A 15,828-nucleotide genomic window follows, 5' to 3' on the forward strand; every position below is an offset into this window, starting at 1 on the left:
GGTCCGTCAGCGCCATGCGCACCAGGTGTCTGTCATCGCGAGCTGACGTCACATTTCGGGCTCCACTCCCGGATTTCCGAACTGTCCGGCTCTCGTCCGTCCACTGCTTCCAAAGACGTATGATTGTGCTGCTGTTACGCTGCACACGAGCGGCTACTGCAAGATAAGACAATCCAGCTTCACGAAGGCCGACGATTCTTCCCCGTTCAAACTCCGAAATTTGCTCAAATTTCGCTTTCTTTTGTCGAAGAGGCATAGTAAAGATTCAGTTAACGTTTACTCTAGCATATAACCACCGATAATCATACACGCCTCGCTACAGCGGTCTATTTATATTCGGTTCTATCCGCCGTTCAGAAGGCACTGCTCAGCATACGCATGCGCTACCGGTCTTCAATTCTAATCATTTGCATATCGTGCTCTACTTTACATTTCCTGCAATTTTCAGCTCACTCGCGGAAGTCCTTCGTGGTGTTGCAATTTTCGCAAACAGGAGTGTATCAACGTCAGTGACTAAATGTAGTACTTTTGACTGATGGAAACAACCCCATTCATGCTTTTAATATTTTGAAACTATTTTTTAGTGAATATATCTAAGTATTATTATCTACCTAATCAAATAGAAGCAGAGAAAATATTTTTACACGTAGTTATAAATGAAGAATATTAAAAAAGTTTTTATCTTTTTTACTTTTCGTTATTGGGGTAAATATTTTTGGTCCAGTTAAATCCAGATTTTCTAGCTCTTTAATACTATCATGAGAAATTTAATTAAGACTATAGTTGGAGCAAACCTAACCTAGCAGCGCCGTAATGCTGTAATTAGGATCAGCGTATCATCCACAATGCTGCCAGGTTAGATTTGCCTCTATTACAGTTTTTTTTTTTTGTTATTTCAGCTCATAGTAAATACATTATGCTTTTTAAAATGGGTCTTTTTTACATGCTGAAACATGATAAATACTTCAAAGTACTTTTCTACTCGTTCCGTAGTATTATGTCTACCAATACTGCCCCATCTATAAATATTTCTTAATCTTTATGTAGGCTAGTGGCTATATTTATATGTTTTTAATCCAAAAAACCGTAAACAGTACCACGTTTTAGCTCTCTAAGTTTCAGAAATGTTAGTAGACGTTACATCAAGGAAAGATAGATCACATCTTGAACAATTCATTTTAATAACATTGCTGCGTATCATGTGGTGCAGATACGCACGACAGAAATGGTTTATTTTAGCAACAGGTGGTATAAAAAGGGAAAAGGAAACAACGAGAAGTTATGCATTTTTCATTTGCTTTTAACGGATGCCCCATACATAAATAGGGAAAGAAAAGGGCTAAATGTCTTTTGGTAAACATGTCAAAACTATCTCAATATATATATATATATATATATATATATATATATATATATATATATATATATATATATATATATATATATATATATATATATATATATATATATATATATATATATATATATATATATATATATATATATATATATATATATATATATATATATATATATATATATAAGTATATATATATATATATATATATATATTAGGGTGGTCCTTATTTATATGGGAAAATTTTTTTTTCGGAATTCAACAAGTGACGCCCCCTAGTTTTGTGACACTATAATAAAAAGTAATCGGTGCAAAATTTGAACTCGATCGGTCAATAATAACACGTGCCCCTAGGACGTTGAACTTGAACACTTTTGATAATTTTCTCACAAATCTTCGAGTTTTTACTTCAGACCCCGTACATCGTTTCTCCTACGTTTGCAAAATATTTTTATAGCGAGATAGCACTAAAATTAATCTTTTTAATTACTTCATATCGACTAAAGATTTTACATTGAATAAGAATGAAATACTGCTTTAGAAACTTGACCTTAATTGTACGCTTTTCTCAATGTATCTCAATCGTGTGCATTTTTTCCCGATAGTCTTGGACTGTCTCTAAAATACTAAATTGCTTTTGTGACTCATATTTGGTAAATTGATTGTGAAATTCTTCGATTAATTGTGCTCCTCTTTCAGTTGTATCATTCACAACTTTCAGCGTTTTAACGATATCTCTTCCCTTTAAATAGCTTCCTTCATTTTGCCATGAATCAGGATCAAATAGGAAAACACCTTTTGGTGTTTGTAACTTATCAAACAGTTTTATTGACTTGTACTTGATTTTATAAGGAGGAAGATCTTTACTAAGAAAGTATTCAAAATCATCTATTGTTATCTTAAATTTTTTATACAGTCATCAGACACGTCTTTCTATTCAGCAAGCATTTTTTTGAAGTAGTCTTTTCCTACATTCAAAGAGTTAATTAATTCATCCAATACGGACAAAGCTACTAGTTCATCCCCTAAGTATCATAAGTGATTTATCAATTTTTCAATCACTGCTTCTGCTGCATGTTTGTCATCATTTTGTACGCTGCAGGTTTTTAGACACTAGAATTTATATTAATTTAAAAGACCTAGAATGGGTTGCTGCGAAAAACTATATCTTCATACAACATTTAGCTGTAAAACAGCATTTACGGGCATTCTCTTCAGGTAAGGTCAACTTAAATTGTTTCCTAAATATATAAATATTCAAACAATAAATTCCTTTTGCCACCCATCTGGCTCACAGATAAGCTCCAGGTTGCCGAAAACATATTCCTGTAGGAGGGATGACTTCACCAAGCAATATTATTACACGTTATGAGAATTCTCTGTAATATTTCTTAATTCCGCTTTCTGCGAACAATATGTCATCAAATTCTTCTTTTAGAATTTAAGTGGTATGTTTACGTTTTGAATTTTAATGCGCTTAAATAATGGAATTTCGAGTCTAGAACTAAGAAAGGCAAGAACTTCTTTAAAGACACTCTGCAGTACGATTTCAAGTGCATGATGATAGCAATACAAAAGCAATATATCACCGTTCAGCTTTTGCTCTAAAAAATTATATGCACAATTTATACGGCCGGTATTGTAAGCCGCTGTATAAAACACTACAGCTTGAACAGTTAGCAATAAAGAGCAATCATCTAAGATATCATATACAACTGAAGAAATATCTCAGAAATTCTGAGTAACTGTTCAACATTGGGACCTGAAGCTATCATGGTAAGCCTATCGGCGTTTTTTCCAGTTACATCTGGATGTAGCTTTGTATCCCAAGGAATAACTAAAAAATCTAAATTTAAATTCATGAAATCTGATTTTACCTCTCGAAGATTTTCTCTTGTTCTCTTAAGGGATGTACGATTCATCATAAGGTTATTTGGATTTAAATGTACTGCATCTATATAGGCTGTTAGCAAATGAGCAGCATCTTTGTCCCTAATATGGCATTTGTCTAACATTGATGAAATGCGAGCAGATATCAATAGTTGTCAAGCTGTTTTGCTTTGTGGTAGACCAGATATAGAAGAAAGGTTCAACAGGTTAGGATAGATAACCATTTCGGTTTCTAAATCTTGTGAATTGCAAGAGGAGTTTGATGATAATAAAGGACTATGTACTGAAGTAGAAGACAGTTTAAAGTATAGATTTTTACATTATTCCGGTCTGGTTTTTTTTTTAAATTTATATTTTAGATATGGAAAATAAAGTTTATTTTTATGGTAGGGTAATCGAGGATTTTTCAAAATTTAAATTATAAGAATGCATAAGTATTTAAGTATATAATTAAAGAACAGCGAATTAAAATATAATTGTCATTACTTATATTTATAGCATGGAAACCTAGTGACCCTATTTGCCACACCTATTACATACACAGAAAAATTTCTTAATCAACACCCCCAAAGCCTGGAGGAGGCAATTTGTTGTTGTCAAAAATCATTCATTAATGGCCCAGGCCATTCATTAATGACCTTTAGAACCTCTTGTGTGGCTCTTGGTGGAAAGAAATGTCCCCCTGCCTCTTGGTTTGAAACGAGCGCGAATAGCAGTATGCCTGTCCCAAGGTCATTGGTGTATATGTACCCTATGTAATATGTAAAATTTTACAGAATGAAAGTGAGAGAATGGTTGGTCTGGAAGTAGAAACATCTATCGAGGTTCAAAATTACTTTAAATATGAAACCTAGGAATATTTTTACATAAAAATGAGAAAATCCACAATTTTTTCTTTGAAATTCAAAAAATGGGGCCCTAGGGGCACGTGTTATTATTCATGGATTGACTTAAAATTTTGCATGGGTCATTTATTTGTATAATGGAACAAATTGAGGGGGCGTCGTGTAAAATATCTACAACTTCAAAAATAAGGACCACCCTAATATATATATATATATATATATATATATATATATATATATATATATATATATATATATATATATATATATATATATATATATATATATATACAGGGGCGGACTGGCTGACTTTGGCCCAGTCGGCAAAAGAATTTTTTGGTCCACCTCTGTAAATTAAAAAAATTAAATCAAACTACTGGATCTCGATTCTTTCTAGTCGAGCTAAGACATTAAACTACCGCTAGTTCCTAGTTCCCTTTAAGTTTCTAAATCAAGTTCCAAAGTTCTAAAAAAAGAAAATTGTGAAACGTTAAAATAAAGCTACCACTGACACAATTTTTATGTACTTTGAAAGAAAGATACTAATGGTCAGGGCCTGATTGCTGAATAGGCCAACTAGGCCATGGCGTAGGGCCACCAAATGACATCAACTGTTTTAGCCAATGGTTAAAATTGTATGGATTGACTGCATAACATAACCCCCCAGGCCCCCGGTTCCTATCACTTGGTGAGGATTAACTACAAAGAGGCCCCGAAAAACCATTTGGCCTAGGAGCCCCTGCTATCTTAATCGGGTCGTGATAATGGTGATAAGTCTGAAAAGGCACATCTTTATTCTTCTGTACTGATAACATCTGAAGGACACGAGGAAAGGGGGGGAATCGGATAATTCTCCCGGAAAGTTTTCGAAATTGGTTGATCGATATAGGCCTAAGGAGAAAAGAATCGGGAGAAGGGGTTCTATAGTTTCCTTCCAAGCGATATTTTCAAAGTTGATGTCAAAAACCGCAATTTTACAATTTTCGGTAACGTTAGAAGAGAGGAAAAAGAACCCAGGTAGCATCAACTCATCGGATTTTGCTCGGTCGATCATTGACTCCTCCTAAACTCATCGCGTAATGCACGCTGATATCGTTGCGATCAGAATCCGAGAACTGTTTTCGATGAGCTGTTTTTTATCGGAAAACTATATCCTTACGATCAAATTTTCCGATGAAAATTTGCCGAGCTACATTTCATCGGAAAATGATATCGTAACGATCAAATTTTCCGATGAAAATTTGCCGAGCTGCATTTCATCGGAAAAAGAGATCGTAACGATCAAATTTTCCGATGAAAATTTTCCGAGCGAAATTTCATCGAAAAACGAAATCGTAACGATCAAATTTTCCGATGAAAATTTGCCGAGCTGCATTTCATCGGAAAAAGAAATCGTAACGATCAAATTTTCCAATGAAAATTTGCTGAGCTACATTTCATCGGAAAAAAAGATCTTAACGATCAAATTTTCCGATGAAAATTTGCCGAGCTACATTTCATCGGAAAGAGAGATCGTAACGATTAAATTTTCCGATGAAAATTTGCCGAGTTACATTTCATCTTAAAAAAGTAGGTTGTTTAAATTTTCCGATAAAAATTTTCCCAATCTAAAATTTTTGGAAATCTCCCAACTGTTAAAATAGGATAAATTTTATTATTCGAATATCCGACAATTGATAGTGTCATTGATCAAACGTAAGGCTATACGGATCAACATTCAGGGTTGAAAATCGGAGGAAAAATGACTGAGATTTTGACTCCGAATCCGACTCCTGGATTTTGAAAGGGTTTACTCCGATTTGCTGCAAAATCAATTCAACTTTAACTCCACGATTCCAACCCTGATTACCTCACTGGAATTGCGAACAAAATGAGACTCCGACTCTTGAATGATTTCTCTCTATCTCCAAAACAATTCCACTCCGTTCAATTTGACTCCCAAAATTACCGACTCCTACTCGGTTTGCGGGCAAAATGATCGACTCCGACTCTTCATTAGCTGGCGCCACAAGTATATTCACTGAATAAAGTTCTCACTTTTTCGTTCAGAAATCTGTCATGGCCTTGCCACCCGATAGATGGCGCCACAAATGATTTTCCATTTAATACATTATTTTCCTCCTAGGAAAGAGCATTACTTGTCCAGTGGTTAGCATATGAATCTCGTATTCCAGAGGTCTAGGGTTCGATTCCCGGCTAAAGCGACTTCGTTTGAGCTAATGAATCACGTTCGTCAAAAGTTGTTTAATTAGAAATTAAATAAACAAGTTATTAAAAAAAATAAAATGTATAAAATAATTGTCCCAAATGACATCATCCAAAATTACCCCATCCTGAAAGTTTTCAAGATGGCGGACTCCCCTTCCCACTGTTAATTTTTTTTCCTCCTACTTCTCCCTATATCGCAGTTGTTACTACTTCTCATCGTATTTTCATCCTAAATTCATCGCCTCGAAACAGCACTGCTCGTATATTGCTCCAAATCTCATCGTATTTTCATCCAAAATTCATCGCCACGGAACAGCACTGCTCGTATATTGCTCCAAATCTCATCGTATTTTCATCCAAAATTCATCGCTCGGAACGGCATTGCTCGTATATTGCTCCAAATCTCATCGTATTTTCATCCAAAATTCATCGCCTCGGAACAGCACTGCTCGTATATTGCTCCAAATCTCATCGGTATAGGGAGCAAAATTCATCGAATTCCAATGATCGGATTCTACTATTGATGCCGATGAGACATATTGCAGCAATTTCCGATGAAAACTCATCGGAATCCGATCATCGACCGATCATCGGCCGATCAAAGTTTGATCGGATTTCGATGAACGGCCGATGATCGGCCGATGAGTTGATGCTACTCGGGAAGAGGTTTCCCCACGATTTTGTCTTCTTAATTTTTTCTTTCTTTCTTTTTTTTTTTTCCAAAATTGAAATCTATTTAAGTCTATCTTTGTTTAAAATAGAATGTCAAAGGCTCTTCCCAGAATTTCTCCGAAATGGGAAGTTTTAGAAATGCAATTTTAGGCTACCCTTGATAAAATTAATGGAACAGGGAAGCATCGGGAGCTCTCTCGGCTCTCTACGAAAATGTTTCGACTTTGAACTATTAAAAAACGCAAAAATATCTTTGGTCACGTTTGAGAGAGTAAACTCAGTGGAAGCATTTAAAAACTGAAGTATACTTGACCCAATTTTAAACTACAATTTACCACAGGGAATCCGGCGACTCTGCCGACATTGAAAATTTTAAAACATAATCTTATATGTTTGGAAATATTAAAAGGAAAAAGAACAGTTTTCCCGAGTGTTCTCCTAAGATTTTTTGGAGGGTGCCGTGCCTTACCTTTTTAAGCTAACCTTTGACCCTAAACTTAATCAACCCTCCTTGCCCGCCCCTTAAAAATTTAAACGAAACTTCACAAAAGCGATTTTTTTTCCAAAAGGTTCCCAAGATTCACTCAAGCCTGTACTTGAAACATCACTCCCTCGTTTCAAACACTTTTCGATAAGAATATGATTCGAATATATCTGAATGTTCATTGCATTACCTTTAAAACTAAACATCAGAAAGCTTTTTAATATTTTAAAAATAATTACTATCGAAAACACTTGACTTACGCTTGCTGTCTACCGCGTTTCCAAGTTATGATAATTCAGAAGCGAAATAAATATTCCTCTCTACGCTTGCTATCAACCATATCGTTGCCAGTACATGTGAGTAAAGAAGCGAATTAAATGTTGCGATCTGGACTAATGGCATTTCATCACTTGTGATGTCATGCGCAGAAGCGTAAAAAATGAAATTGCACCATTTAAAATAATTGTGAAAAAGTATTAAACTTTGCCAAATTATTTAAATAATGGTAAAATCCTATGTTTTTAAGCATGTTCATTCAGAGAAAAATGTTTTTAAAGTTTCGAAAGAGAGAGAGAGAGAGAGCAACTCCATTGTAGACTATCATAGGTGACTTTAGGACTACAAAGACACCTCATACCTGAAATACCTTAGGGTTCCCGTTAAGTCTCAATCTGAGCCTGATTACAACTAATGTTGCTCAAAAAAAAAAAAAAAACCTGTCCCCCCCCCCCTTCCAACCTTGGTTGCAATCCTAAATCCGCTTAAGTTCAGCAGCTCTTCCTTCTAAGTCGAATTTTTGTCCTGTTACAGATTCAGTTTATCATAGTTCTGGCTTGCTTTCCCGCATGCAATTCTGAGATGAAAATACTCGTATAGAGATAATTTACAATACACCAATGAAATATCTTGCCAACTGACAGTATTTAGTTGAATCGATTACAACCAGTGAATACCAGGGGCGTGCACATAAATTTTGGGGCCCATCACAAATGACTTTTACAAGCGCCTCTCCATCTTGTTTCTCCCTACATAGATTTCACCCCTCATTAAAAAAATCTCGAGCCTCCTTCAGGCTCAGAACCGGGTCGATAGGTGCCCCCCCCTCTTGTGCATGCCCCTACTCATTTGTATCATCAGCCCAAACATGACCCACGCATTTATGGCAGGGCCGGGGCCGCTTTGTCTAATGGTGCAAGCCTCTTCAATTTTTGTTAGTAAATATACAAATATAAGTTTTTAACCCTCTTTTTTCATCCCGGGCTCTTTTTCAGGCCGCGCCGGACCCCAATTTCTCTGACCCTCTCCCGTTTCCTCAAAATGGGAGCCATGGTCCCCAAAGCTTTAAAAACTAGAGAGAAAGTTGATGAGAGGAAAGCATTCGGACATATAGACTTAGGGGGCTATTTACTTTGGTCCCTACTAAGGATGGAAAAAGAATAAACATGTTTCTAAACACTTTTTTCGCATAGAGAAAACAAATTACATGTTTTTTTTTATTATTATGGTATTTTAAAAAATGTTAGGTGTGAATTTAAATGTATTAAGTTTATTTAAAAAAAAAATGCTGAAAGTGGCCCACTCAGCGGTTGGCCCAGTCGGGGATCCCCGACTAGCCGACCTGACTAGTCCGCCCCTGTATATATATATATATATATATATATATATATATATATATACATACATACAAATTTCTAACATCAGGTTAATCCCAGAAAAAAACCAAAGAATTTGGTACTGAGAATCATCATCTTTTTATAGATTTCAAAACTGCCTGTGATTGCAAAAATAGAAAGTTACTTATTGATGCTATGCAAGAATTTAACATCCCCGATAGACTTATAAGGCTCTTCGCTCTTACGCTAAGTAAAACAATGCGAATATTCAAAATCCAAGGTGGTCTTTCAGAACTGATGGAATTTAGAAATGGAGTTAGACAAGGTGACGCACTTGCATGCCGACTTTTTAATATTGCTTTAGAGAAGGTCATACAGGACTCAAAGATGAATACCAGAGGAATTATATTCTTTAAATCTGTGCAAAGTTTTGCATTTGTGGGCGACATAAATATTATTGCAAGAAATCTTCCCGACATAAAACAAGCATTCCTAGCCCTGTAAAGGAAGCAAGTAAAATGCACCTTACTGGCAACCAGAAGAAGACTAAATACATGAAGTGCTCTAGGGTAACAGACGCTGCTTACCCACCTGCAAGTTGGTACCAATAAATTTGAAAAAGTTGATAGTTTTATCTATCTGGGCTCTGCAGTCAACATTAATAACAATATTACTTCTGAAATACGAAGAGAATTGGTGCTGCCATTAGATGCTTCTACGGATTGAAAAATTACTTAAAATCAAATTTACTGAAAAGGAAAACTGAATTTTAATCTATAAATCTCTTATCAGACCTGTACTCACTTATTCCTCTGAAACCTGAACACTGACACAAAACAATGAAAATGCCCTTAATGTCTTTGAACGCCGCATTTTAAGACTCAACTTTGGAGGAAAGGAGGTTGATAATGTCTAGCACAGGCGCTCTAATTTAGAGCTATATCATGCTTTTAAAGAACCTGATATGGTCAAATTCAAAAAAAAAAAAAAAAAAAAATCTATGATTCAAATGGGCTGGCCACGTTTTAAGATTAAATAAAGAATGATCAGCAAACGAAATTTTTTTTGGCTAAACCTACAGGAGTTAGAACAAGAGGTCGACCTGATCTCAGATGTGTTGAATGCCTTGATAAGGATTTTTCTACCATAAAAGTCAGGAATTAGCCAAAAAAAAGGGAGCCATGGAAAAAATATTGTTGAGAAGGCCAGGGCCCACTTGGATCTGTCGTGCCACTGAGGAAGGAAGAAAATCTGATCAAAAAATAAATCAACACGCAGTGCTGCTTATCTGCAACTGTATGAGTGTTTTCAGTATATATAACTTTTTATTGACTTTATTTCGGTTATTATAATAACTAGAAAATCCCCGTCGAGGTATGACGAATGAAAATTGCTTCTGCATTTGAACGAAACAATTGCATGTTTGGTGATATTTTTTTATAAAATTTTAAGTGTAACTCCAGTGGATTAATCCTAAACTCCAATAGATAGGTGTAATTGACCTTCGTTTCTTCATTCTCCTAAAATTAATCTTCTCAGTAAAACAGTTATGTTACCGGATCCAGTTCGGCCTCGTCAAAATAAAGCATTTCCCTTTATGTCAAACATTACCAAAAAATATTATCAAATCACCATGCCGTGGCGCGAGTTTTATCTTTGATGACTGCAGAGCGTTCTTCGATCAATGAATTCGCTATTATATGAAGTTCATTCAGATGAAGCCCGGTCAGTGCGTCTACTTCACATTAAACGTTAGAAGGTGTCACGTAACTGTGTGTATGGAAGCACCATCTATTGGTAGAGAGACTGATGCGTACGCAACGTTTGCTTTTCTCACAGCGGCAGTGTAGTTTCACACCGGAAAGAAGATGGTGAGACAAGTTATCGTCCACTACGGAATATGTCCTTGTTGTTGGTCACGAGGGCCCACTGCTTGTCGATTTCCTGGAACAGGGAATCACCCTTAGTGCCCAGTGCTATTAAGTCACTTTACAGAACCTTAGATGGGCCATTAAGTTGAAACGGCCAGGCATAGTGTCCAAAGGTGCCCACACATGGACAATGCGGTGAAGACACACTGCAGCAGTTTCTGTTGGAACCGCTGGAACAACCACAGTACAGTCCAGACCTTTCACCGAGTGACTTTCATGGGTCAGATGTTTCAGAGGCCAGAAGTTTTTGGACCTCTGAAACAAGCTATTGGCGGACATCTATTCACAACGGACGACGAAGTGTGTGATTGGGTCTAGGCCTAGATTCGACAGCAGTCTACTAGCTGCTCCAAAGATGGAATCCACCGACTAATGTCGCGAAGGGATAAATTTGCCAACAGTTTTAGCAACTAATTTGAGTTAATAAATTCGTTACCGTTACTTTACACTAGTGACCGGGTTTCATTTGAATGCCTCCTATATATATATGAGGATAATCCTTAAAGCAGGTAATTGAGCTTTTATTCCGGAAAAATATAAGATATGTCTTTGAGTTATGAATTTTCAGCCCCCCCCCCTAGAGGAATATGCGTACTTAATTTAATGACTAGACCTACCAAGTAAATACAGGTAGGCTGCCATTAATGAACCGGTTCCACAACTGGCCTTTAAAGATGTTTTCCCACCAGAGTTTTCTCAGGCACGAAATCAGATTTAGTGTCTTCTTTTGTCCCGCTTAAAAACTTATGTAGTCGTTTCAGTATTTGTTAAAGTAAATTTTAATACAGTTTCAAGTATGTTTGTTGTTCAAAAAAAACAAAAAAAAAAAAAACGTGAAATGAAGCCAGTGGATAACTGAGGGCATGCAACGAGCTATAACAAAATCCTTGTCATCAAGTAAAATCTTTGTGGATCAAAATTTTTGAACTTGGATGAAACAGGACTCCCATTTGTTCAAAAGAGACACCATAAAATTTTAGCTAAAAAGAGTAAGTTACATTTTAGAAAATATCAAGTGGTGAAAACAGCTGTGTTGTGTGTCCTGAGGGGTTTTTGTGTTTCTCCTGTGATAAAAAATAATTAAAAAAAAAACCAATTCTCTCTTTTTGAATAACTTACTATTATTTGTAGTGTTAGTTTAGCTCCTGTAAAAAGTATTTATAGTTTGCGATTTGATTTTTTTTATTTGAGAATGTGGTCCATCGATGGAAACTCGATGGTCCACCCATAGCAACTGGTTGCCGTGAATGGATCACATGCTAAAATATTTCTTTTTAATTATTATTTTTTTATTGAATACAGTTAACGTAAAAGCAAATATTGTTATTAAAGGATAAATATACTGAGTAATTATTCCTATCTTCAATATAAATTTTGAGTCTGAACTACATCCTAAAAAAGGTGAAAAGTGTTATGTGGTTCACTGACGGCAACCTTCCCCTATTCAGTGACTGAACTGTTTTTTAAGTTTATACCGCCGAGCTATGCGCAAAAGTCGTATCTGTGACCAAGTTCAAAATGAGAAATTACAGTTCAAAGTTTTGCTCTTTTATGTATTTGATTCAAATGCTTTTTTTTCAGATTTTTCAAAAAAATATTTCCCATTGACGTATTTAGGATACACATTTGACAAAGAACCACCTCGTGACCGTAACTCAAATTTGATAAAAAGTGCAGATACGACTTTTGTGCTTAGCACGGCAGTATATTCAATAGTTCATTCAGTATTGTTCCTACAAATGCTTTACCACGACATGTCTCAAGTTTATTTCAAATCACGAGTGAATCCAAAAAAAAAAGGAATAAAATCAGGTTATCTAACCTTTCAATCAAAAGGGCACTAATATCATATTTTAAAAAAAACATTTGCATGTATTCTTTAGCCTGAGGTCTACTAAAATAAAAAAAAGTAAGGTGTTCTCTAAGGGCCAAAATGAGTAAGCGAATCATGAGCAGGTCCGTAAATTGTTACTAGTTTCACATCTAATGAAGATTGGATTTCAAATAAGATCTATAGAGATTCCTGGAAGCAAACATCTTCCTTGAATTAATTAGTGCTCTGAAAATTCTTCAGACGTGTCAGCTGGAATATTAGCCTTAAATATTCTGAACTAATCCATAAGCATCCAAATAATCATGCGGCAAACTTTTTTGACGTTTTTGCATAACTTCGATCGTTATTTCTTTTATCCACGTACACTGATCTGGGCAAGATGACGATTAAATTCGAGGCACAAAGTTTGACAGTAAAGCAGGAATTAGAGATCAAATAATTCTTTTTTTTTTTTTTTTTTAATAGTGATTCTGCTATTTTTATTTTTCTTGGAGAGAATATGAATTCCAAAAATGCGTGGGTTAAAACTCGATCACAGGAACAATGAACTTTTTGCTAAAGTTGAAGTTTTAAAGTCTCAGGTTACAAATGCAAAAAAAGTCAGTTCTCACATTCAAAATCCCACGAAAATAAATGACTACACTCAAATACTAACAGAAATTGTTTCCTAAAACATTATCTAGTGTACAATTAATTTATCAGCGGACAATTTTCCCTTTCCTTTTATGTTTGTATAAAAAATAAGCTTTGTATGTTTTCATTTTACCTAGCCTATTTCAAATGTCATTTTGCAACAAATGCAACAGAGTAATAAGCTTATTTATAGTAATAATGCTGCTACTGGTGCATTAAGGTTTTTCAGGCAAAGAAATTCAACATGTAACTATTACAGCTTTCTTCACACTATTCTATTAGTTATTTAAAATAATTTTTTAATTTAATTTCATTTTAAAGCCATACACCGGTGAGATAATGGGAAGTAAAACAAAAATCTAACCGCTATTTGCAATGGAATAGCAAACAAACACTGTTGTCTTACGTTCCGTTTTCTTTCTCTTAGACTTTTTTTTTTTTTTTTGAAGTTTTTTTTACACAAGTAACGTTGTTTTGGTTACTAGCTGAGTAAGTGCAGTGAGAAAAACATTGCATTTTAAATACAGTGGATTCCACTTTCTGTGATCGTTGTTAACATTATCAATTGCTTATTATTTTGAAACCCGCTTTATCCCGATTTTATCTGCTTCTTTCTATATTAAAATCTTCGCTTTAAGTAATCATTACATCATTTAGCATTATCAGTTTTAAAAAAGTCTTTTTGAAAAAGAAAAAAAAAACTGCTTCGCCTACTCAAGATTTTATAAAAAGGTTTACGAAGAAACCAAACAAGACAGAAAATCTTTCAGGTGTAACATCTCAAGAGCTCTAATCAAGAATGGATTCGTTAGATAATCCCATTAAAATAACCAGAAGTTCACCAGATTGTTATAGGAAAACAAATGGAGGTTGAAACTGATGAACCAAATGAAGAATTACTTGTTTTTGTGCCAATTTTCTAAAATAGGCTAAAAAATTAAGAATGCGATGGAAATATTAAAACGTGGAGAACAACATCGCTTCGATGACTTCTAGAAACATTGATTGCGAGAAATTTATGAATGTACTTTTTTTATGTGTTGATGGAAGAATGCAAAACATAAATGTAAGGTTTGTTCTGTTTTTTTTTTTTAAATTTTATTTTGAAATTTAATACGTGTCGCTTAAATTAGTATGTTTATATTACTTCGTGATTCGTTCATTGATGTCAATTAGTTAATGTTGTCAAAATCATTGTATTTCAAAGTGATTATATGAAGCGGAGACTACTGTATTTTACTTCTTAATTTTATTATTAAGATTTAAATTTATCTTGCTATTATTCACTTTAGTAAAAAAAAATTATGTTAAAAATCCTTACATTTTTCTTTTTTGTTTTTCAGTGGCAGTTGTAGTGTCGTTTTTCCTATGCTGGCTACCATTCCATGTGCAGCGACTGATGGCTACTTACGTCGTACATCCCACATACCTTTTTAACGTCACTTTTGTTGTCGTCACCTATTTGTCTGGAGTAAGTTATTACGTAAGTGCCACGCTGAATCCTATACTGTACCAGCTGATGTCTCTCAAATTTCAACAAGCTTTCAAGGACACCTTCGGCCCTTTGAGTCGATGTCTAAGGGGAGAAGGAACTACGAATGCTGATACGACAATGCCTCTGACGAATCCCGTTTCAGAATTTACTAGAGCAAGTAGCAGGTTGCAAAAAAGCAGTTGTGGTTCACAGCGTGGAGTTATGTTCTAGGTATAAAAAATTAACATTGTAAAGACGTAGACCAGCAGTTCTCAAAGTGGGTGCAGCGAAGTGCTCACGGTGTGAATGTACATATACATTAGAGATAGGCTAGGATACCGCGAGAACAATCTAAATCTTCAAAGGGTATCGCGACTCGGAAAAGTTTGGGAACTCCTGGCGCAGTCCATTCTAAGCGCACAGTTGGTTTCTCGTCTTCATTCTGCAGAAAAATTGAACGGTATTATGAAGATAATGCTGTGTTTAGATTTCAAGAGCAGAAGCATTTTATAAAGGAGTTAAAAATCTCTGAAAAAGTGCATGGGAAATGTTCACCATAATTTTTTCTTGATGTTTGTTTCATCTATTAATAAGATGTATTGCAGAAACTGGTAATATTTTTGTTTGTACAAATTGCTTGCAGCATTTCTTGTAACCAACCCTTCTCAGTCTGGAACAAGCTGCTAATAAATTTCAACTTGGTGCAATGAAACTCAGTGCATAAGAAACTGTTGGAAGGTAACTCTCAACTTTGTGCAATAAACCCATCGGTCTACATTAAACCATTAGTCCTACTTGGTGCAATGAACCAACCAACTCAAACAATATATATTAGCATCATGTGCTGTTAATTTCCAACTTTGAGAAATTAATTAAAACATTCCACC

At 35.1% G+C, this 15,828-nt stretch overlaps 1 protein-coding gene across 1 annotated transcript in view; it reads left to right on the plus strand.

Annotated features, from left to right (window-relative positions):
• Positions 1-15,172, plus strand: part of LOC129226314 (pyrokinin-1 receptor-like) — a 78,894-nt gene extending 63,722 nt beyond the window's left edge. The window contains exon 2 of the mRNA XM_054860946.1: positions 14,811-15,172. Coding sequence (XP_054716921.1) covers positions 14,811-15,172 — 362 coding nt within the window. The remainder of the gene's footprint in view (positions 1-14,810) is intronic.
• Positions 15,173-15,828: the final 656 nt, after the last annotated feature.

Source organism: Uloborus diversus, chromosome 1 (assembly GCF_026930045.1).
Source record: "Uloborus diversus isolate 005 chromosome 1, Udiv.v.3.1, whole genome shotgun sequence".
Lineage (NCBI taxonomy): Eukaryota > Metazoa > Arthropoda > Arachnida > Araneae > Uloboridae > Uloborus > Uloborus diversus.